At 36.2% G+C, this 19,222-nt stretch overlaps 1 protein-coding gene across 3 annotated transcripts in view; it reads right to left on the bottom strand.

Moving 5' to 3' along the window:
* LOC132701556 (protein tolkin-like) overlaps positions 1 to 19,222 on the bottom strand; it is a 20,957-nt gene extending 1,735 nt beyond the window's left edge. Inside the window, exons 1-13 of one of the 3 annotated variants that reach the window (XM_060669592.1) lie at positions 19,067 to 19,222; positions 13,983 to 14,283; positions 10,603 to 10,939; positions 10,268 to 10,555; positions 9,341 to 9,519; positions 9,058 to 9,288; positions 5,694 to 5,878; positions 5,486 to 5,639; positions 5,206 to 5,433; positions 3,693 to 3,932; positions 3,490 to 3,643; positions 1,751 to 2,159; positions 60 to 406 (exon numbers count right to left, since the gene is read on the bottom strand). In XM_060669592.1, coding sequence (XP_060525575.1) covers positions 60 to 406; positions 1,751 to 2,159; positions 3,490 to 3,643; positions 3,693 to 3,932; positions 5,206 to 5,433; positions 5,486 to 5,639; positions 5,694 to 5,878; positions 9,058 to 9,288; positions 9,341 to 9,519; positions 10,268 to 10,555; positions 10,603 to 10,939; positions 13,983 to 14,175 — 2,945 coding nt within the window. In that variant the 5' untranslated portion in view covers positions 14,176 to 14,283; positions 19,067 to 19,222. Of the gene's footprint in view, positions 1 to 59; positions 407 to 1,750; positions 2,160 to 3,489; positions 3,644 to 3,692; positions 3,933 to 5,205; positions 5,434 to 5,485; positions 5,640 to 5,693; positions 5,879 to 9,057; positions 9,289 to 9,340; positions 9,520 to 10,267; positions 10,556 to 10,602; positions 10,940 to 13,982; positions 15,044 to 19,066 lie in introns of those variants that run through there. The other 2 variants (XM_060669591.1, XM_060669593.1) reach the window with 2 other exon arrangements.

Raw genomic sequence — 19,222 nt, 5'->3', positions numbered from 1 at the left:
TGCGGCAGATATCGACGCGTCAGCGCCATCTATCGGACGGTAGCGCACCCGCGCCTTACCTGCTGTCGTACAGCGAAGTGCCGAACTTCACGTGCGAGTAGATATGCTTTTTCTCGTGGTCCGCCTGCAGCATCCCGCCGCAGACCGTAGAATGCGTCGCCCAGAATCCGTTTCTCTGTACGCTCGCGTCCGATCTGAAAGCCATGTACAGTTGGTTGCCGGACGCCACGATCAGGTGCGGCAATTTCGAGCCGCAGAACCTGCCGAGGGAGGGCGCTTCGGGCGACGCGCCGTCGTAGAAATCCACGTGGTCGTAGGAACATTCCTGGTGCGGTTCGAGTTCGAAAAACTGAAATGCGATCCGGATCCGGTGGCCTGGGGTGGTCGTGAAGTGCCACACGCAGTCCTAGGCGACGATAATAAAGAATAGATGAACAGACAAATCAAAAAAGTATTTTTCTACTCCCGCCTGTAAAATACCTAATTATACACTAATTATACAATTATATAGCTTTGCCTATTTTTCTGCACGTTTTATGTTTTTTATGATTTTCTTTGTATTCTTTTTGTTTTTGTTTAACTTGTGTATTATTTTCGTTTTTCCCTCTCCATATCTTGATTTTGCGTATTTTCTCTCTAATTCGGTGTATTTATAGATTTCGAAATAGCAATTTAAAATAAGACAAAAAAAGGGGAAATCGACCAAAAATGATACATCAACGTAAAAACTCGTCTTTCAAAAACTTTACTTTTTTATCTGTATTTTTGTTTTTAATATTTTCTAGTTTATTTTGCAGTTTTTATATTTTTCTCTGTATTTCATATTTTTCAAATTTTCCAAAGTATTTTTTGTTTTTAATGTTTTCCTCTGTATTTTGTTATGTTGAAATAGCAATTAAAAAACTAGGAATAAGACAAAAATTGCAAGAAATTGGCGTAAATCAAACATCAACTGAGCAAAACTCGTCTCTCTCAAATATAAAAAACAAATTTTGATTTTTATATTTGCGTCTGCATTTTTTGTTTTTTACATTCTGCTCTGTATTTTTTGTTTTTAATGTTTGATTCTGTATTTTTTATTTTTTCTATTTGCGTTTATATGTTTTTAAAAGTTTCCACTATATTTTGTGTACCTTGTATTTTCCTCCTTATTTTGTAATTTTTATATTTTATTCTGTATTTTTGTCCTTAATATTTTTCTTTGTATTTCTTGTCTTTTATATTTTTCTCTGTATTTTCTGTCTTTAATATTTTCCTCTGTATTTTTTGTTTTTTATGTTTTCCTTTGTATTTCTTGTTTTTCATAATTTTCCCTGTATTTTTTGTTTTTTATATTTGCCTCGGTATTTTTTGTTTTTCATATTTTCCTCTGTATTTTTTGTTTTTGTTTTCCGCGTTATTTTGTGTTTTTTATATTTTCTTCTGTATTTTTTATTTTTTATGTTTTACTCTTTTTTTATATTTTCTTCTGTTCTGTTTTGTTTTCTTTTTCCCCCCTGCATATTTTTGTATTTTTCTGTCTATTTCGTGATTTTTATAGAATTTTCAAAGACAATGAATCGCCGAAAATCGTTCATCAACTTAAAAACTCGTCTTTCAAAAACCAGCCATTAATATCCATAAATCTATCCAATATTGTGTTTGTGGGTTTGATTTATTTCACAACTCGTTTAATGAAAAAAAGATACAAAGAAACAGTTTCCCTACCAACCCGGCCATTTTCGTGTCGGAAAAAAGAAAAAGTAATCACCTTCCTCGAGGGATAATAGTCGGGATAGTTGGGACTCCCGATCGTCCCGTAGGGCGTCGAAATCTCGTACTTGCAGCCGCCCTCCTTGCAGTCGCGTCCGTTCTCGTGTAGGGCGTAACCGTTGTGGCACGTGCACACGTACGAGCCGAGCGTATTATGGCACTCGTGCTGACAGTTGCCGTGGTTCACCGCGCACTCGTCCATGTCCGTGAAGAAAATGGCGGCGAAACCGGTTTTCTGCACGCTCGTGTCCGAATAGAATATGACGCGCATGACGTTGCCTTCGGAGGTGATCATCGCGGGCGGCTTTGAGCCGCAGTACGAGCCGTGCTTTTTGATTTTTCCCTCTTTCATTTTGCTGAACACGTCCACGCGATCGTACTCGCACTGCTGCTGCGCGTTGTTGTTCCTGCGACAATAGCCATCGCCAGCGAGTTATAAATAAGTTGATATTTTTAATTATATTAGAGAGATCATAAAACATGTTTTACTATCCATGATTGAACATCAGTAACATACGACCAATATGGGGTTAGGTACGGAGTTATTCATTATATATTGAGTACCACCGATAGGCTTATTTTTGAAAGATAGAAGAAAAAGTGTAAACGCAATAGTTTGAATATGTTTACTCTATGTCAAATGTCAGAAAGAACTAACGACGATCGCAAGCTGTCAAAATGACAGCAGCATCTTTTTTTATGGAATGCCCTGTATATTATTAGTTTCAATCGTAGATCTTTTTTTCATTCATTCATTTCATTCATCTATGTTTGCAATTGTTTCAACAACGGTGTACTTTTGACAACTAATCAAAACTAAAGATCTGCGGCGTAAATTAAATAACTTAAGATATTTCAAATGGGTTATACTGAGAAAGAAAAACGCCAGATAACAGAATTACATTATTCAAACGCCCATAATGTTGCACGGGTTAAAAGAGAAGATCGACAAATATGTCCGTGTAGAAGAGTTCCTTGAATAAATACAATTAAAAATGTAATTAAATAATTTGAGGATCCAAACGACGCATTCAGGTTTTTGGTCAATTTTCTTCTGATTGAGGTCAGAAAACAAAACCATATTTCAAGTACTCTACGATGTAGTGCCTTACAAATCTTTTTCTTTTTTTTGAAGATTGTGGACGTACTTGATTTTTGAGAATCCTTTATTTCTACGAAATTTAGTAATGTAACTTGCGTTTTCTTCTTACTCATTTTGGTAATCGATTTTTACCCAAGGCAAACAGCGGCAAGTAGTATAGCAGAGCCGGTTCGAAGCCAATTTCGTGAATATTCGGGTGTGTTCGGTTGGCGCCGGAAAATTCAAATTTTACCGCCAAAAGTGACTAAGATACGGCGGCAAAATTCATAATTTCGAGAGGTCCCCTGAATTTTGAGTTCTTTTATATTTTCCTCTGTGATCCTCGGTGGACCCGAAAAAGAAAAAGATGAGAGAAGGAGGGTTGAGAAAGGGGGAGAGGGTTGAGGTAGGGGTGAGGGTTCAGGCAGGGAGAGAGGGTTGGTGCTAAGAGGGGTTGTTATGGGAATGTACATGTAAAAATGAGAAAATTTATGCTTGAACTGTCATTGCTATTCTACGGCTAGTTTTTTATAATTCTCTCTGTATTTTGTGTTTTTTATATTTTCTTCTATATTAAAGAAACGTTAGCCCATAGAATAAACGTAGCGTTAAATAGTATCTGCAACAGACCCAATAGTGGTTTACAAATCGCTCACCCCTCCAAATCGAAATGGGTGAAGTTCAAGGTTATCTGGAACTGCGGCTGCGCGACGATCTCCCACACGCAGTTCTTGTTGAAAGGGTAGAAGTCCGGAAAAGATGGCGACGTTATCGTACCGTTGGCGAGGTTAAACACGCCCCCGCACGCATCTGCGCATAGACGTAAGTCAAATCGCGGCTTTGCAACCGGTCGCCTTACCCTCGCAGTTCTTCCCATCGGAATGCAACTCGTAGCCGAGCTTGCACGCGCACGCGTAGCTACCGAGCGTGTTGATGCACTGCTGCTCGCACCCGTGGTCGTTTTTCGAGCATTCGTCGTATTCTTTCATTATGCTGGCCGAAAAGCCTCCCTTTTGCACCGACGCATCCGACACGAACTTTACCAGCATCTTGTTGTACGTCGAGATCACGTCACTGGGCACCTTGTGGCCACAGAACACTGAAAACAGTACGAAACCGATTGTCTCACCACCATAACCAGGTATATTTGACGTAAACATCTGGATATCGAATCGAATACCCAAGAGAATTTCTTCTTCTTCTTCTTAGGTATCGGTCTCTCGAAAACAAATGACGTAATTTCTTAATTTCTTCAAATTTCTATTCAATACTTTCATAAAGTTCTCTTTTTTTAGTTTTGGTTTTGTTAGTAGGACTTTAACTTTTTGCAAATTAAATGTGTGTTTGGTGTTGTCACAAAGGGTATGAAGAGCTATTTTTTAAATACTGACTTGTTTGTCCTATATATACACTGTCACAATTAGATCATGTTATGTCTATTTTAAATACGTAATATATTAACCGAACGTCAAAAGTCATCAATTGTTATATATGTCCCTTATACAAAATAAGAATATTTTGAAAAAGATCGAAACGTTAATACATATTTAAGGAAATTACGTTATTTGTTTTCGAGAGACCGAATACCCAAGAGAAGTTGAAGTAAATATACACAAGACGGTCCAAGAGACTACATCTATTAAAAATCTTTGTATGAGTTACACCAGAAAAACAAAGTGGACATCATTCGTTTATCACCCGCGAGATGGCACTCGAGGCTGTTTCAACGGTAGAATGTCTCCTTCCTTGATTTCATTGGGCACCTCTGTTATGGACACTCGCAGACAAAATTGTTGACGATTGACATTAACAATTACGCTGTGCCCAGTCAGTTTGAAGTGTGTTTAATTTTCGATCCTTATTTTTCATTTTTGCTTTGTGGTTTGTAGGTTATCATAAGTTTTGTGCTTGGCCAATAATTTACCCACAGGAATGGAAATTTTTAAGATCTTTTAGATTTTTGGCCCATAAACGACACACCCTGCGTATAATTCAAACAATCTCCTGGTATATGAATTTTTCCAAAAGAGCAAATAGTTTTGGAAAAAATGCTTGTTTTCTGAAACGGCGAGAAATGGTGATTTTCATTTGGATTTCTTCAAATATCTCGAACAGTGTATGTGATAGACGAAAACCGTAAATACAAAAATTGTAACCCTTGATGCATTGTACAATAACATTCAAATCAATCGGCCATATTTTTGGAGAATTTTGATTTACGGCCAATAATTTACTCTGAAAGAGAACAATTTTGAGGGTCTTCTGGAAGCAAAAATGACAAAAACAAAAATTTCACCCAGTCCTAAAATAAGAAGAAGAAGAGAATTAAAAAACACCCTGTATATTCTCGTATAATTTGGGTGGTACAAAACCTTTGATGATGGGAGCGTCCACCGATATGCCATCACGTATCTCCACGTAGTCGTAGACGCAGTTGTCGTGGTTCTCGACGTCGAACGACTGGAACCTAAGCGCCACCTGGTAGTGCTCTGGCACTGTGATCCTCCAAATGCACTCCTTGTTCGGCTGGTACTCCTCGGGGTAGTTCGGCGATTCTAGATGACCCTCTTGGTCTACGTAGAAGTCTCCTCCGCAGACGGCTGCAAGTTCAATTCGCTACCTAACCGCCAGGTACCACACCCCACCAAATACCTTCGAAGCTAGCGGTGAAGCCGCGATGTCCGACTGGGTTTTTCGACACGTACGTCACCAGCATGCGACTTCCGGTGGACATTATGTGGTAGAACTGGCCGATCCCGCAAAACAGACCTAGGATCGGCGACTTGTGCCAGTAACCGTCCCGCACCTAGGAATACTGGGTTTCCTCTGTATCGTCGCGGGCACCTGATCCTCTACCTACCTCTAGGTAATCGTCCTTGCAGTCCGGGGACTTCGGGATATCCAGCCCCGTGACGTTCAAGACGATCTTCTCGCCGTGGGTTGCCGATATTCGCCATTCGCACCTCACACCATCGTCCGGACTCTTGTCTACGTAGACGGGAGGAAAAAAAGTGGCCACGTTCACTTGGTAAGTCCTCCCGCACGCTGAAACGAACCGTAAACTAGCGCTAGGTGTCGTCGCGAAGAAATGACAGTCGTAAACTCCGAAGTTATGAGCGAATCCCGATCAAAGATGGCGCCACCCCACTGCGATCTTATTTATAGATGCATAAAATCATTTTTGTAGTCAACTCGGCACCGATCGTTTACTTAAGCAAGCAGCATATTTATATTTATTGCTTTGACGTTTTAAGTATTTTACCGTGGTAAAACCCACCCCAACAGATGTTTATTCTGCATTAAGTTGCCTGAGATGGATCGTACTTGTAGAAACTTGATATTTTTATTTGAAACGTTTGAAACGTCTTAAACGTTCTTAAGAGTTCAATCTTAATTGCAACATTCGTGAAAATAAATGTCGTTATTATACATGTAGTTTTGGATTGTTGCTTTTGTGTCACCTGAGGAACGGGTTTTAGTCAACTGTCTACTGTGATAACTTGCATTGTCCATTACAATTACGCAATTAGCAGGAATTTTTGTAACTAGTTTGTTTTTAAACCAACTTTCAAATAAATTAGCGGTGGTGTCTTCATGGTAATCCAGAGAAGAATCTTTAATATTTTTCGCAGACAGAGAAAGTCCATTTGGAATCCAACCATCTTTAGAGCCAGCACGCAAAATAGTTATTCTTTTACCTCTTTTTGATGGCGCGTTTGTTTTACAGTTATCAGTTGAGTCAACCCAACCCTTTTCCGGGGTATCACAAGTGTCGAACCAGGTTTCATCCAAGTAAGTAATTGGCCTTTATTGTTCTCTGTAAATCCTAATTTTTTCTAGATATTCCAGTCGCCATTTCCGAATTCCAAAAGATTCCATTAAAACTAGCATTTTGTCAATTTTTTTTTAAATCTAAAACCCATGTGTTGAATACACTTCGATAAGGCAGTTTTGCCACATTTAACACCGGTTTCATCTTTTTCAAGTCTCCTAATTAAGATATCTAATGTAGGCAAGCTTTGTTCCTCGTATAACTGGTAAATTTTACGCCGTATTATATTTTGAAAAAATTTTCGTTGGAATTTTCGTCAATGTGGTCTTTTCTTCTAAAGATGCTTGCTTGCTGGCACCACGTTCAATGAGAGTCAAATAAACATTGTTTATAACTTCCTTAGTCTCAATACAATAGTGTTTTCTACATTTGGGCGAGAGCATCTCCTGAGATACACTAGACTCGCGCATATTACACATGAAATAAGAATGATTACTAATAAACTTAAACTAAGTAGTATATCAAACCAAAGAATATTAAACACAAGTAGGTATAAAATTATTTTCTATTACGGACCACAATTTTGCCTGAATTTAAATTCCGAAAATTTAGGTAATAATTGTTAGAGAAAAGTTTTGCTGACTCTCGATCTAGTGAATGCGCTAATTGTGCCGCGCGAGCCAACTGTCCGTCCGTAACCATGGCAACCGCCTTTGTTCGCGCCCCGCCGGAGAATTCGCCAGAGTCCACATCTACATCGCGTAGAAAAATACCGCCGCGAAGTACAACAACGCAAGTTGCACTTAGTACTTTTTGATTCTCTTCCCGTTTATCCATTTTTTTGTTAATTGTATTCTGTGAATCATGATTTCTTTTCATTAAAGTTCTTAATCAGAACTTCGGGTCTGATTTCACTGCCGTTTAAACTCCGCCGACAATAATCTTGTTGCATTGTATGTTAATGGCCAACCTTGGATAATCCCATTCAAAAGCAATTGGTCACTTTCTTATATCTAGGAACAGACAATAAACAGTGCCATCTCTATTGTCAATTTTATACGATGAAATATGGAGTTAAATGATGCATCTGTGCTGTGACAGAGAAAAATTCCAACTAACAATTATGAATCACCAACGTCCAAAATTATATTCTATAATTAAATTTGACCTGTAGTTTCTTTCTTTCAACAAGATTAAAAACAATTTTAGAATATCATCCTCAACCTTGTCAACGAGGTGGGACATATTAAAATTACTCCTAAGGCAATTCTATTTTCTCCTAACATATATCCTCACTCAGAGACCTATCATAAAACAAGACTTCTTAGATAATAGTTTGTTTGGTTGTTAATATAATATAAATATGAGAAATAGCTGATTTGACGAGAGACAAAATATCGTTAATATGCGTAGACTAAAAGTGCAACAAATGAATATTTGACCTCAATCCATTGTTGCCAAGTTGCGACTTCACCTGTCTTCTAACATTCTATCGACTCGCTTCACAACATTATTCAGTTAGTTTTGGTAAATTTGTGTTATGCTATGGTTGATGGAACGATAGAAGGTACAACTCGGCAACCATGGATTCCGGTCAAGTATTGAACACCTTCTCAAGCACTCGCGATTAAAAAAGCGGTAAGTACAGTTTTAGGTTAGGTTCATGTTTATGTTTGTGTCAAGAGAGTTTCACATTATCTGTGTATTTATATGTATTTGTTATGTGTATTTGTACCTACGTTGCTATAGTTTTAGAAAAAAATTGAGTAAAAATGTCTGCTTATTGATCAGCATGTCTAGTCATTGTGAAAAACAACCCCCCTCAGATTGACAAACGCGTCAGACATTTTTTCCGATAAATTTATCAGTTAACAGTCTTATAATACACTTCTTTTTAAACAACTAACTTAAAGCGTAAATATGGATAGACTGTATAAACTTGCATTTTTAAAAGTAATACAAATAAAAGGTCACATCGTTCATTTCAAATAAATTAAAATTCTCTTGGCGATATCTAAAACAATGCAACTTTTGTCATTTTGGTAGAATTGGAACTCCTTTTTTTCTATTCTAGACAAACTAAAAATTGCTGATAGTTATTATTGTCCAAAATATATTACTGCCTATCAGTATGATTGTACGATTAAAATTATTGATTATTGAGGTGTTATGTTCATATTTTTTAATTTTTTATTTACATAAATACTGAATTAAATCTTGAAAGTGGATCTTTGTAATCCTATTAGTTTTCTCAGAACTGCTTTTGTTATACTACTTACAAATCTTAACAATCGTTCTTCAGCACTCTTGTTTGTTGTTTGTAGATTTCTATGGATTCTCTGATTTTTCTTTGGTCGAAGATTTGATTAAATGCCAGAATTTTAGCTTTGGTTAGTTTGAACTTTCGATATGTGGGGTCAGGATGATTTTGCTACTTGGTACTACAGCTCACCCGGACATTTATAGAGGAGGTTCGTCTGGGAGATGTCGCCTACGCTCAATCTCACCCGTTGACCGATCTCCGGTCTCTTCCTACCAGGCACATCTATAGGCATGATCGTATCCAAGTAGGTGCCCTTGGAGAACGTGTTCCTAGCGTAGTGCATAATGGAGTCGTAATCGTAAGTGAGCCCTAGCGAGTTGACTTCCTCCTCGTTGAGCTTGTTGAAGTTGTACTCCTGGCCTGAAGGGAACATCCATAATAAACCTCTCCCACTTCCCCCACAGTCGCATACCGCTCATTATGTTCTCCCTGAAGATGTTCACGTGGTTGTCCCGATCGGGTCTGGTATGTTCGTGCCAGAACCCGACCACGTGACCCAACTCGTGGACCACGATGCCGAACTTGTCGCAGTTCTTGCCGATGCTGATCGCCTGACCGCCGTTGCCACGTTTACCCACGAACGAGCAACATCTAGAACGGCGTGTTTCTCAAAATGAGACCGGAAGGGGGGGCGTTAAGGGGGCTTTCACGTAGGTTAGGGGGACGATATTAAATTTGTAATTTCATTTATTCTATGATATATATGATGTTTTAAAAACTTAACTACTACAGTACGATTGAGCATCGAAAGAAACAAACGAGTTTGTCTTGTTCCTGTCGGTTGTTGCTGTATTTAAATCATATTTATTATTTACACGTATACAATATTTTCATGCAAAGATGAACGGATGAAACCGCTGAAAACATGTCATGTTTGTACGGAATATCGCGAAGACCCTGTACAATACTTAAAAACCTTAAATACAAAAGTTTTACCATTTTAATGCTATATCGTCATGTAAACATCTAAAACACAGATTTTAAATTATTGCCAATTTTCAATGTTTTCAATTGTCTCTGCGTCTTCGGGTTCAAGATTTTTTTCCGTCTTGTAAACGTTTTTTAAAAAATTGTCTTTTCTGTAGACCCTTGCACAAGCGATTTTCTTCTTCTTCTTAAAAATTAATTACCTATTACATTGTTTCTTTCAATTTGATTGAAATACATTGTTATAATTGTAAAAATTTCTAGTGTGCAAAAAATGAGGGGGGCGCTGAAAAATAATTGATTTTCAATGGAGGCGTTAAATGAGGTAAGTTTCACAATCACTAATCTAGAACGTGAAAAAAAAAATACCGACGCTAAATTTTGGCGGATGTGCCGGGAAATCGAAACCCACCCGCAGGGTCTTTCGGTGAAGATGATGTAGTTCTGGTGTTCGTCCCTATTCCGTTCGACGAATTTGACGCAGGTAAAGTTCTCCCAGTGGCGCATCGCCTGCTTGAACAGTGCCTTGTGCATCCCGCTAAAGTTCCCGTCTATTTCGTACGGAATAACTCCGTAGTCCCAAATTCGTTCCTTCCTCGCCGTGGCGGCCCTCGCGATCCTCGTCGGAGGTCGTATGTCGGTCTGCTTGCGTTTGAGGTCGAAATGAGGCTCGAACTCGTGAACCGGAGGGTCGTGCCTCCTGGAAGCAGCCGTGGCGCCATCTATGGGACGAAGGTTCAAGTTTACCTCGATTCGCCGAGTTGCCTGCTATTCTGGTGCCTTTTCTTCCTCTTGAGGGCGTCTCTCCGCTTGTCCTCGCGCGATATCCTCGGAGAATACCTTTTCAGGTCTTGCTCCGCGTCGCTAGAGGTCGCGTCGACGAAAGGATCGTTGGCTTTGAACTCGGGAGCGGCTTGTTTGGTTTTCCTGCGAATGAAGTCCGTCAGACCTTCCTCCTCTATTTGGAGGCCCTCCAGCACCTCTTGCTTGTACTGCTCGATCTCTTCCTGTTTGAGTTTCGATCTCGACCTGTAATATTCCTCGTCGGAGAGGGCGATGTCGCCCACCCGCTTGCCTGAAACAACTGCGCAATGCAGGTGCGCCTGGTTTACGGGGAAGAAAGGTACAGGGAACCTCAATGCAGATGCGAAACCTTATTAAGTATTTTCAAGGAAATCACTACCCCACCAAATAGTAAGAAAATTACATTTTTGAATTTTAAAATCTATACCGCTTACTTTTGGATGGAATCGGTGTTTTTTTTTTTGTATAAAGGAAACGAAATTCTTCAATGCCGTATCGGTGTTTATTTTTGCATAAAGAAAACAGTGCTCTTCACATAACATAACATAACATAAATACAATACAAGAAACAAACTCAACAAATGTGAATTGAGAAGACTATAGCATCGAGATGTCATAAATACCTTGCTCCAAAAGTATATAACTGCCTACCTGAAGATATTAAGAAATAAAATTCTTGAAAATTTATTTAAAAAAAAATTAATCCTTGGTTAACTGAAAAACCACGAAAACTTATAGACGACTTCATATATTCTCGAAATATGTATTTATTAGTCAGTACATAAAAAAATGTATAGGCGTAAATCTCCAATTAATTTATCTTTTAAGTAGATTTTTTTTTTCGTTTTTTTCTTTTAACTGATGATTTAATCTTGTTGCCTCAATTATTATATTGTTATGTTTACTGGAACTTGAGACAAACTTGGCTAGTTAAGTAATAATTTTAATTTAAGACAACAAATTAAATAATTTATTAAGTAAGTATAATACAATAATTTACGCTGCCCACGCTCAAGAAATTTCATTAATGGGTTTGTTTCAATTATATTTGCCGTACTATAAAAAATTATACTAACTATATTACTGTATACGAGGTGTGTTCAAAAAGTAAAGAGACTTTTAAGTTTTATGAAAAAGTCTCGCAAAAAAAGTACACGTGCAAACTGGCTGAAACTGTGAACACAGGCTAAGGACATGTGTACCAACATAAAAAAAAAATCGAAGAACGAATGTACACCGTGTGCCAAATAAAACGATCCACTATACGATCTGGAAAGGAGATACGAAAAAAGTTTCGTACAAAAGTTTCTTGAACTCTTCTAAAGATTTCAAATATTCTAATTTTGTTGATACACGGCGGCCCAAAAGTATCCTCCCGACATAAACTTTGTTATTTGCAATGGAAACCCTGTATAGTTCGACATTTTTAAATTCTTGGTTAAAGTAAAGATCACTTTCTTAAAAAATTCCTATTCAAATTTTGCATAGTTTTAGTTACTTGTTTCTGTTTTTTTTATTTTGTTTTATTGATTTAGTTATTCAAATTTGTTACCTTGTTTAGTTAGCCTATGAATTTTAATTATTTATTTTTGTTATCAGGTATTTTCAATCAAGCTAGATAACGAACTAATTAAATGATTCTTTAAATATGAATTCTGAAGTTTTACTAAATTGTGTAGAATAGAGTCGATTTTTTTCAAAATTTCCAGATATTAACGGACGCCCTGTATTGTTAGCAATAGGCTTTATTCGTATATCTGGAGTATTATATCTTTAAAAGATCATTGCTAACAAGTGATTTTGTTAATTGAATTCGCCGAAACGGCACCGCTTTTTTGAGGCACCCTGTCTAAACTGAGGCGCATCTGTCAAACTGATTGAGTTGTACATCATCTCTATAGTCCATGTGATTAAATTTTCGTTGCAATACCTTACTCAGTAGCGTCACAACACAATTTTATATGAGGCAATCAAATATGAAAAAATAACACATAACCTCAATTTCTGCTCAAACCATCCAAAATTGGGATAGCAATTTTTTAAGAAAGTGACCTTTATTTTAACCAAGGATTCAAAAAATGTCGAAATATACAGGGTTTCCATTGCAAATAACAAAGTTGATGTCGGGAGAATACTTTTGGGCCGACGTGTTAAATCGAAAAGTGATCTTTTAAACATCTTTTCGGTGTTGTGGTATTCTCGATATAAAAGTTTTTCTTAGATTCAACATCTGTACGAAAAGTGCTTTCGTTAAAAAGACATTCAGGAGATTTATACTAAATTAATTGTTGTAACAATTGGAAGAAAATTGTATATTAACTTTAAATTGCCATCTTCTATTCTGAATTTGTTCGTAATGTGATCTTTGAATCGCAGCCTAGAGTAAAGGAGTGTCATTAATTTTTATGATCATTTTTATTTTGACATTATGTACCTGGAGGTCATTTCCAAAAACCAACACCGACGATTTAGTTAGATTCAACTGCAGTAGATGATCGGATGCAATTTTATAAAAGTTCTTAAAATAGTAATTTTAGTCTCAGACTGCGTCATTTCATGATGTCGAAAAGAAAAGTAACGAATTTAAAAACACGTGTGCACTAAATCCACTGTAGTGTAAAATTTAAATAAGCTATTTTTGATTGAATACGCCAAAAGCCTTGCTAAAGCCTCACAACTATAATCTTTTTTAAACCCAGACTGTTTTGTCGGTAATATATCAAAAAGAGCTAAACATTTTCTTTTTCTAAAACTTCAGAAAGAGTAGTCGTTTAAATTCTGTGGGTTCTTTACTTTAGGAAGTGCATGCTTCCAAGATTTTGGAAAATAAGAGTTCAATATACATTCCTTTATGACATGTGTAATAGAAGGAATTAAAAAAAAGTACAGTAATATTTAATTTATCATCACCTATTGAATTAGATTTAATATTTTTTATTATGTAAAATATTTCATCAATGTTTGTAATGTGCAATATTTTGCCTATTATTATTATTATTATTATTACTATTACATTTTATTATTATTATTATTATAAATTTTATGCAAAATAAATAACAACTAAAGAAAATCTGAACTTTTAGTTCTTATTTATTTTGATAAATGGATTTTCATCAATTATAAGCCACCTCAGTTCAACAATTTTATGCATATAATTGCGCACGAGGCCTTAACATAATGATATTAAGCGTCTTATTGTGGAGGTTCTTCTTTACTCAATTGTCGCATCTGCATTTTAGGTTACCTCTGACCCGTCTAGAATCTTATCGACCGCGCCCGGTAGACGCGGGTCGCGCATACGAGGGTCGCTCGCTAAGTTTTACCTGCTTTGCACGGGTCCATGTAGATGTCGTCGGACACTTTTTTCGGAAACACCGTCGTCAGCAAATCGTGGACGCTGTATTTGCCGTAACGCGTCTCGGGGGTCGTCGTCGTCGTCCTCTCGTTAACTTGGAGAAGAACGGAGCATTCGACTGCCCAAATAACCGCCCACAAAACGACCGACACTCGTCGCATTTTCGCGAAACAACTTTTGGTCAACTGTTATCGGCGTTCGTCGAGATAAAAGTCGGCGTAATCGACGCGGATGCAAGTCTCCCGATCTGTTTGCATATATACGCTAATCTAGTAAAAGCAGGACGGTTATTAATTGACCTAAGGCCGGCGGATTAATTAAATTAAGTGCCACGGGATATTTAGCGGACGCGTTGTTTGTACCATCGAGTAAAATTATCAACAAACATTAATTGCAAGTTAAAAATAAAGATATTCGAATGGGATTGTAATTTTGCGCACTTTGATGTGTCTCGGTTATTGTTGAAGATAGAAAATTGCGCAACGCCGTGCTACTTCCTTGTAAAATTATCATGGCTTTTTCAGATATAGGGCGAAATTTTTCCGTAGAATTCAGTAGCGTAGTTTGTCCTTGAAATATAGGGTGAAATTCAAAACTATCGATTTTGGGACCGCCCCCGTATCTCCGTTGTCTTAAAAAACGCTCTTGTGGGATTTTTCCGTAGAATTCAGTAGCGTAGTTTGTCCTTACTCGCTCTAACAGTTTACTAGTTACGCGGCAAACATATACAGTGAAAACTCCCTATAAGCGACACCCTGTATAACGTAAAACTCTGTATTACGAACAAAATTTTTTGTTTTCTTTCTTGCACTCTCTATACCGAAAGAAAAAAGGTCACATCAGTTAAAGTCTGTTCGTAGATATAAGAAAGTGACTAACTGATACGAATTAAGGAAAAACCCGGGCAAGCTGTAAGAATCAAATATGACCGAACAGGTCCGTACTTTGCTTAGACTTTAATTATTTGAGTTTTTATTAGAAAAGATACTAAACAATACTTATTTATTTATGTATTTATGTTTAAATCTATCATCGCCTGTTCTAATTATTATTTGTTCTATGTTATTTGCAATATGGATATACGATTGTTCTGCTTTTTCTATATGCTCAACAGAATTTGCCCAACTTTGTTAAGGGATGTTAAAATTCGGTTTCCATAAGTTTGAGGACATTGGAGTTTTACACGAGGAAAAACATTGTTACGATGAATGGCAGATTTCAGTTGGTGCCAAACATGTTCAATGGAATTAAATATACAGCGGTAAGGTGGAAGCCTTAAAACTGTATGCCCTAGATTTTTTGCATAATTATCACAGACGTATTCCTTTTGTAGGTTCAAGCTTTGTAGAACCTCAATTAATTGATTAATTAATTAATGATTATTAATAAACTCAAACTAAGTAGTATACCAAACCAAAGAATATTAAACACAGGTAGGTATAAAATTATTTTCTATTACGGACCACAATTTTACCTGAATTTAAATTCAGAAATTTTAGGTAATAATCTTTTTGCATTGTATGTTAATGACCACCCTTGGATAATCCCATTCAAAAGCAGTTGGTCTTATATCTATGAACAGACCATAACAAAGTAAGGAATGTAGGCCGACTTGTAATTAATAGAGTCTCTTACCTTCTTAGAACTCCTTACCTTAATAATCTAACTACCGAGAACCTGGTCGTCTTAAGTGTTTTTAATTGGAGAAATAGAACGGGGAGGAAAGAAAAGTGATGTGGGTCGCCGATACGGACTTAACCGTCGACTGTATCTACGATTTGGAAGTGCAAAGAAAAAATCATTCAGGCTGAAGCGGTAGGCAATTCTATTAAAAAACTAAGAAAGGAAAAATTTGAAGATATGGATCGGGAAATGTTGCAGTGGTTCCAAGAGCAACGTCTTAATGTACCATTCCGTGGACCTATCGTAAAACTAAAAGCAGAAAAGTTTGCTGAACAGTTTGGCATTATCGATTTCAAGGCTCCGGAAGGATGGTTGGGGAAGTTCAAACAGAGATGATTGGCTGGAGAAGACGTACCCATTTTTAAAACTGGTATTTTTTACAAAATGACGCCATATAATGATCTGGGGCCACCACCAACCATTCAACAAGCCTTATATTCAGTTAAGCTGCTAGAGAAATTTTTTATATATCATGGGGAAGATGCGCCTCTCGAAGAAATGATGAAAATAAAAGCCAAAGTACGAGATACGTATTGGCATACTAAAAAAATTCAAAAGAAAATGACCGATTATTTGAAACATTAAATGTAGTTTTTGAATATTTATATAAAATGTTCCTAAGTAGATATTAAAGTATGTATATAAAATAATTAAATATTACAGAACACATATCCGTATTGTTATTTTTCAAGTGCCTAAAACCCTTTATAACGAAAAAAAAAGCAGTCCTTTCAATTTCGTTATATAGGGTGCATATATATTTTAAATTGACCACCCTGTATATTATTTTTTATATTAATTGGAAATCATTTTAGCTTTCAGAAATAGATATTAGTATTAAGTTATTTTTAACATTAAGTGCACAATTTTTTTTTCATATTTTATTTTATTTGTAGCAGTAGGCCATCATAAATCATCATAAAAGTGTTTTATACGTTATGAACTACTATTTGTAATAATTATTATATATACAATACAATGCAACACAATACAATATACAATTATTGATACGAAATAATATTATTAGGGTGGGGCAACGCGGCAAAGAGGCTCACCTCAAAAATTAACCAATTTTTTTTTCATTATAATTTTAAATTCTGGTTATTTGTACGTTTTTAGCCCTTTGCGTAATACCAGAGGTAAAATTGACAGCGTAAAAATTCTAAAAAAAGCTATTCCATATTATTATAATTTATTGAAAATGTTATTTTTTGAAAAATTCTATGGATTTCGAAAATCTTACAAATACCAATAACAAAATTTTTTAATCGATAGAAAAATAATTACTAATGAGTAACTTTTGTCTCACTAAATACTTTTTAATAAATAATTATTAATTAAATAATTAATAATTATATTATAATTATTAAAATTCGGGTAAATTTAATTAAGTTAGTCAAAAATAAATCGACTTCATGGTTAAAAGCCACAACAAATAATAAAAAGCTTTAATACAATAAAAGCTTATACTTAAAACTGTTGTTCAAATTTTTATTTTTTTATTGGTATATGTATTTTTTTTAAATTTTTTGGGCAGTCAATTTTGGTACCCCTTCTGTTTGTGTTTACAAGATGATGACAGCGTTTGCTTCTCTTTGCTCCCCATTCTTTTTCAAATAAGTTTCAGCACGTGATTGAATAAATGATCCGTGCCTAACTAGATTTATGTTCAGACGAGGAAATACATCTTCAAACGGTTGGCGTCTCTCTGTATATCTATTTACCTACCATACCATACCATACTCACCATATCCCTCTAAAAACCTTACCTTACCATTTTTATTACATTGTAGAGAACATAATAACATATCATATTTTTCAGAATTTTCATTAGAATATTAGAATAACATAATTTTTATCATATTAATAAGACATCATTATTTAAAAAAAATATGTTTTCATCCTGTTTTATCGAATTTAAGAAAAGACTCTCTTGTATGGTAATAACTGTTTAGATGTATTTTATTTTTAGTTGATTTACTATGACCTACTGTTACAAACAAAGCAAAAAAAAGAAGCTTAGTTTTTAAAACCACTTTATACTAATACATACTTTCGTAAAGCTTAGATGATTTCCAATTGATGTAAAAAAATAATATATAGGGTCTTTCATTAAAAAAAATGTTTACTTCATAACTAAGAAACGGTAAAAGCAAAATCTGCGCCACTGGATTCTACGGAAAAAAAACTTATATGATTGTACAGCTACTAGAGTTATAGAGGCCCTGAAATGAAATGAAAAAAAGTGAGGAGACATCTATTGTGTACAGAGCAGCAAAACTATCTCAGCCCGAGTCACTGAACCCGGAATTAAAACACCCCACTCTGCTCTTCTCTCTAATTATTTCCACATTAAAGATATTAAGTGTTCCATCACAAAATACACTTCATCACAACCTTCCAATAGCTACATTCAAAACATTGAAGATGCCAACAGGAAGTTTCTTTGAAAAAGTATTGTAGTAGGCTGTAGAAGCCTTTTTGAAAATTTTTTTATTTCTTTTCAATTTTTTTTAGTCATAATTACATTTTCAATCATGTTGTCGCGAAGTTTAGTACCTTGAACGACCCTATTGGTCCCTTTATATATATAATTTCAAAAATGGATTTGAAAACCTGGCGAAAATTTTTATTAAAATTAAGTTTGCAGCCATACCTAAAAGTATTTTAAAAATTAGTAAAAACCCCACGCTTTCGCGTTTTGTCGTCTGAAGTTAGTTGCTGAAAGATTTTTCGAACTGAATCGAGGGCTGCCAACCGCCAATATAAATCGTACGAGCAAACCGAATTAGAGAAACAAACAGCATTTACTTTGACCCAAAACGACTGCACGACGAGAACATTAAATTGTCTTAAATGATATAGGGGAAACGAATAAGTGCCCGTCCATCATTTTTGATCGGCCAGCGTCTGGCTGCCGACACTTTTTCATTTTCGCCTAACCTAAAAATCTCGATCGCGCTGCCGTCTTCTTTTCCACGGACGTTCTAATTTATTCAATGGTTTTCGCGCAAAATTTGATGCCTTTTAAATTTATATTCCGTGGTTTTTGGCTATACGTTCTCGACGAAGAATCCTCAAATGGCAGAAGAAGCCTAGTATTTTTATAAATACAGCAGTTCGCAAACATATAATGTGTAACTTATTTATCTTCTATGTTTTTTATGTACCTTATATTATTTCTTTTATTTTCTTTTTAGGTTTGTTATAAAGCGACTTCGGTTTGCTAAAAGAGTTTTTTTTGTAATATCTAAGATTCCAGGTACTTGAAGGTAGCAGTTTTTCTGTGATTGCAATTAATTTACGTCTTAAAACCCGATATTTCTTGCTTATCCGGCCGGTTATCGCGGCTCCAAAAGGCCAACCCACCAAGCGTTACCGGAGAATCGAAATTGGTCGGTAACGGCGTTTTTTCGAGACGCCCTCTGTAGCGTTTTCTTTTTCCCCAAGCGAGATTAAAATCACTCCGACGCGCACACTCCACGCGAGACGAAACACCGAAACACCACCGCACCTAAACGTGTC

The sequence above is a fragment of the Cylas formicarius genome, unplaced genomic scaffold (assembly GCF_029955315.1).
Source record: "Cylas formicarius isolate icCylForm1 unplaced genomic scaffold, icCylForm1.1 PGA_scaffold_4__25_contigs__length_36172078, whole genome shotgun sequence".
Lineage (NCBI taxonomy): Eukaryota > Metazoa > Arthropoda > Insecta > Coleoptera > Brentidae > Cylas > Cylas formicarius.
The sequence above is the reverse complement of the archived record's forward strand: the minus strand, read 5'-3'. Positions and strand labels throughout refer to the sequence as shown.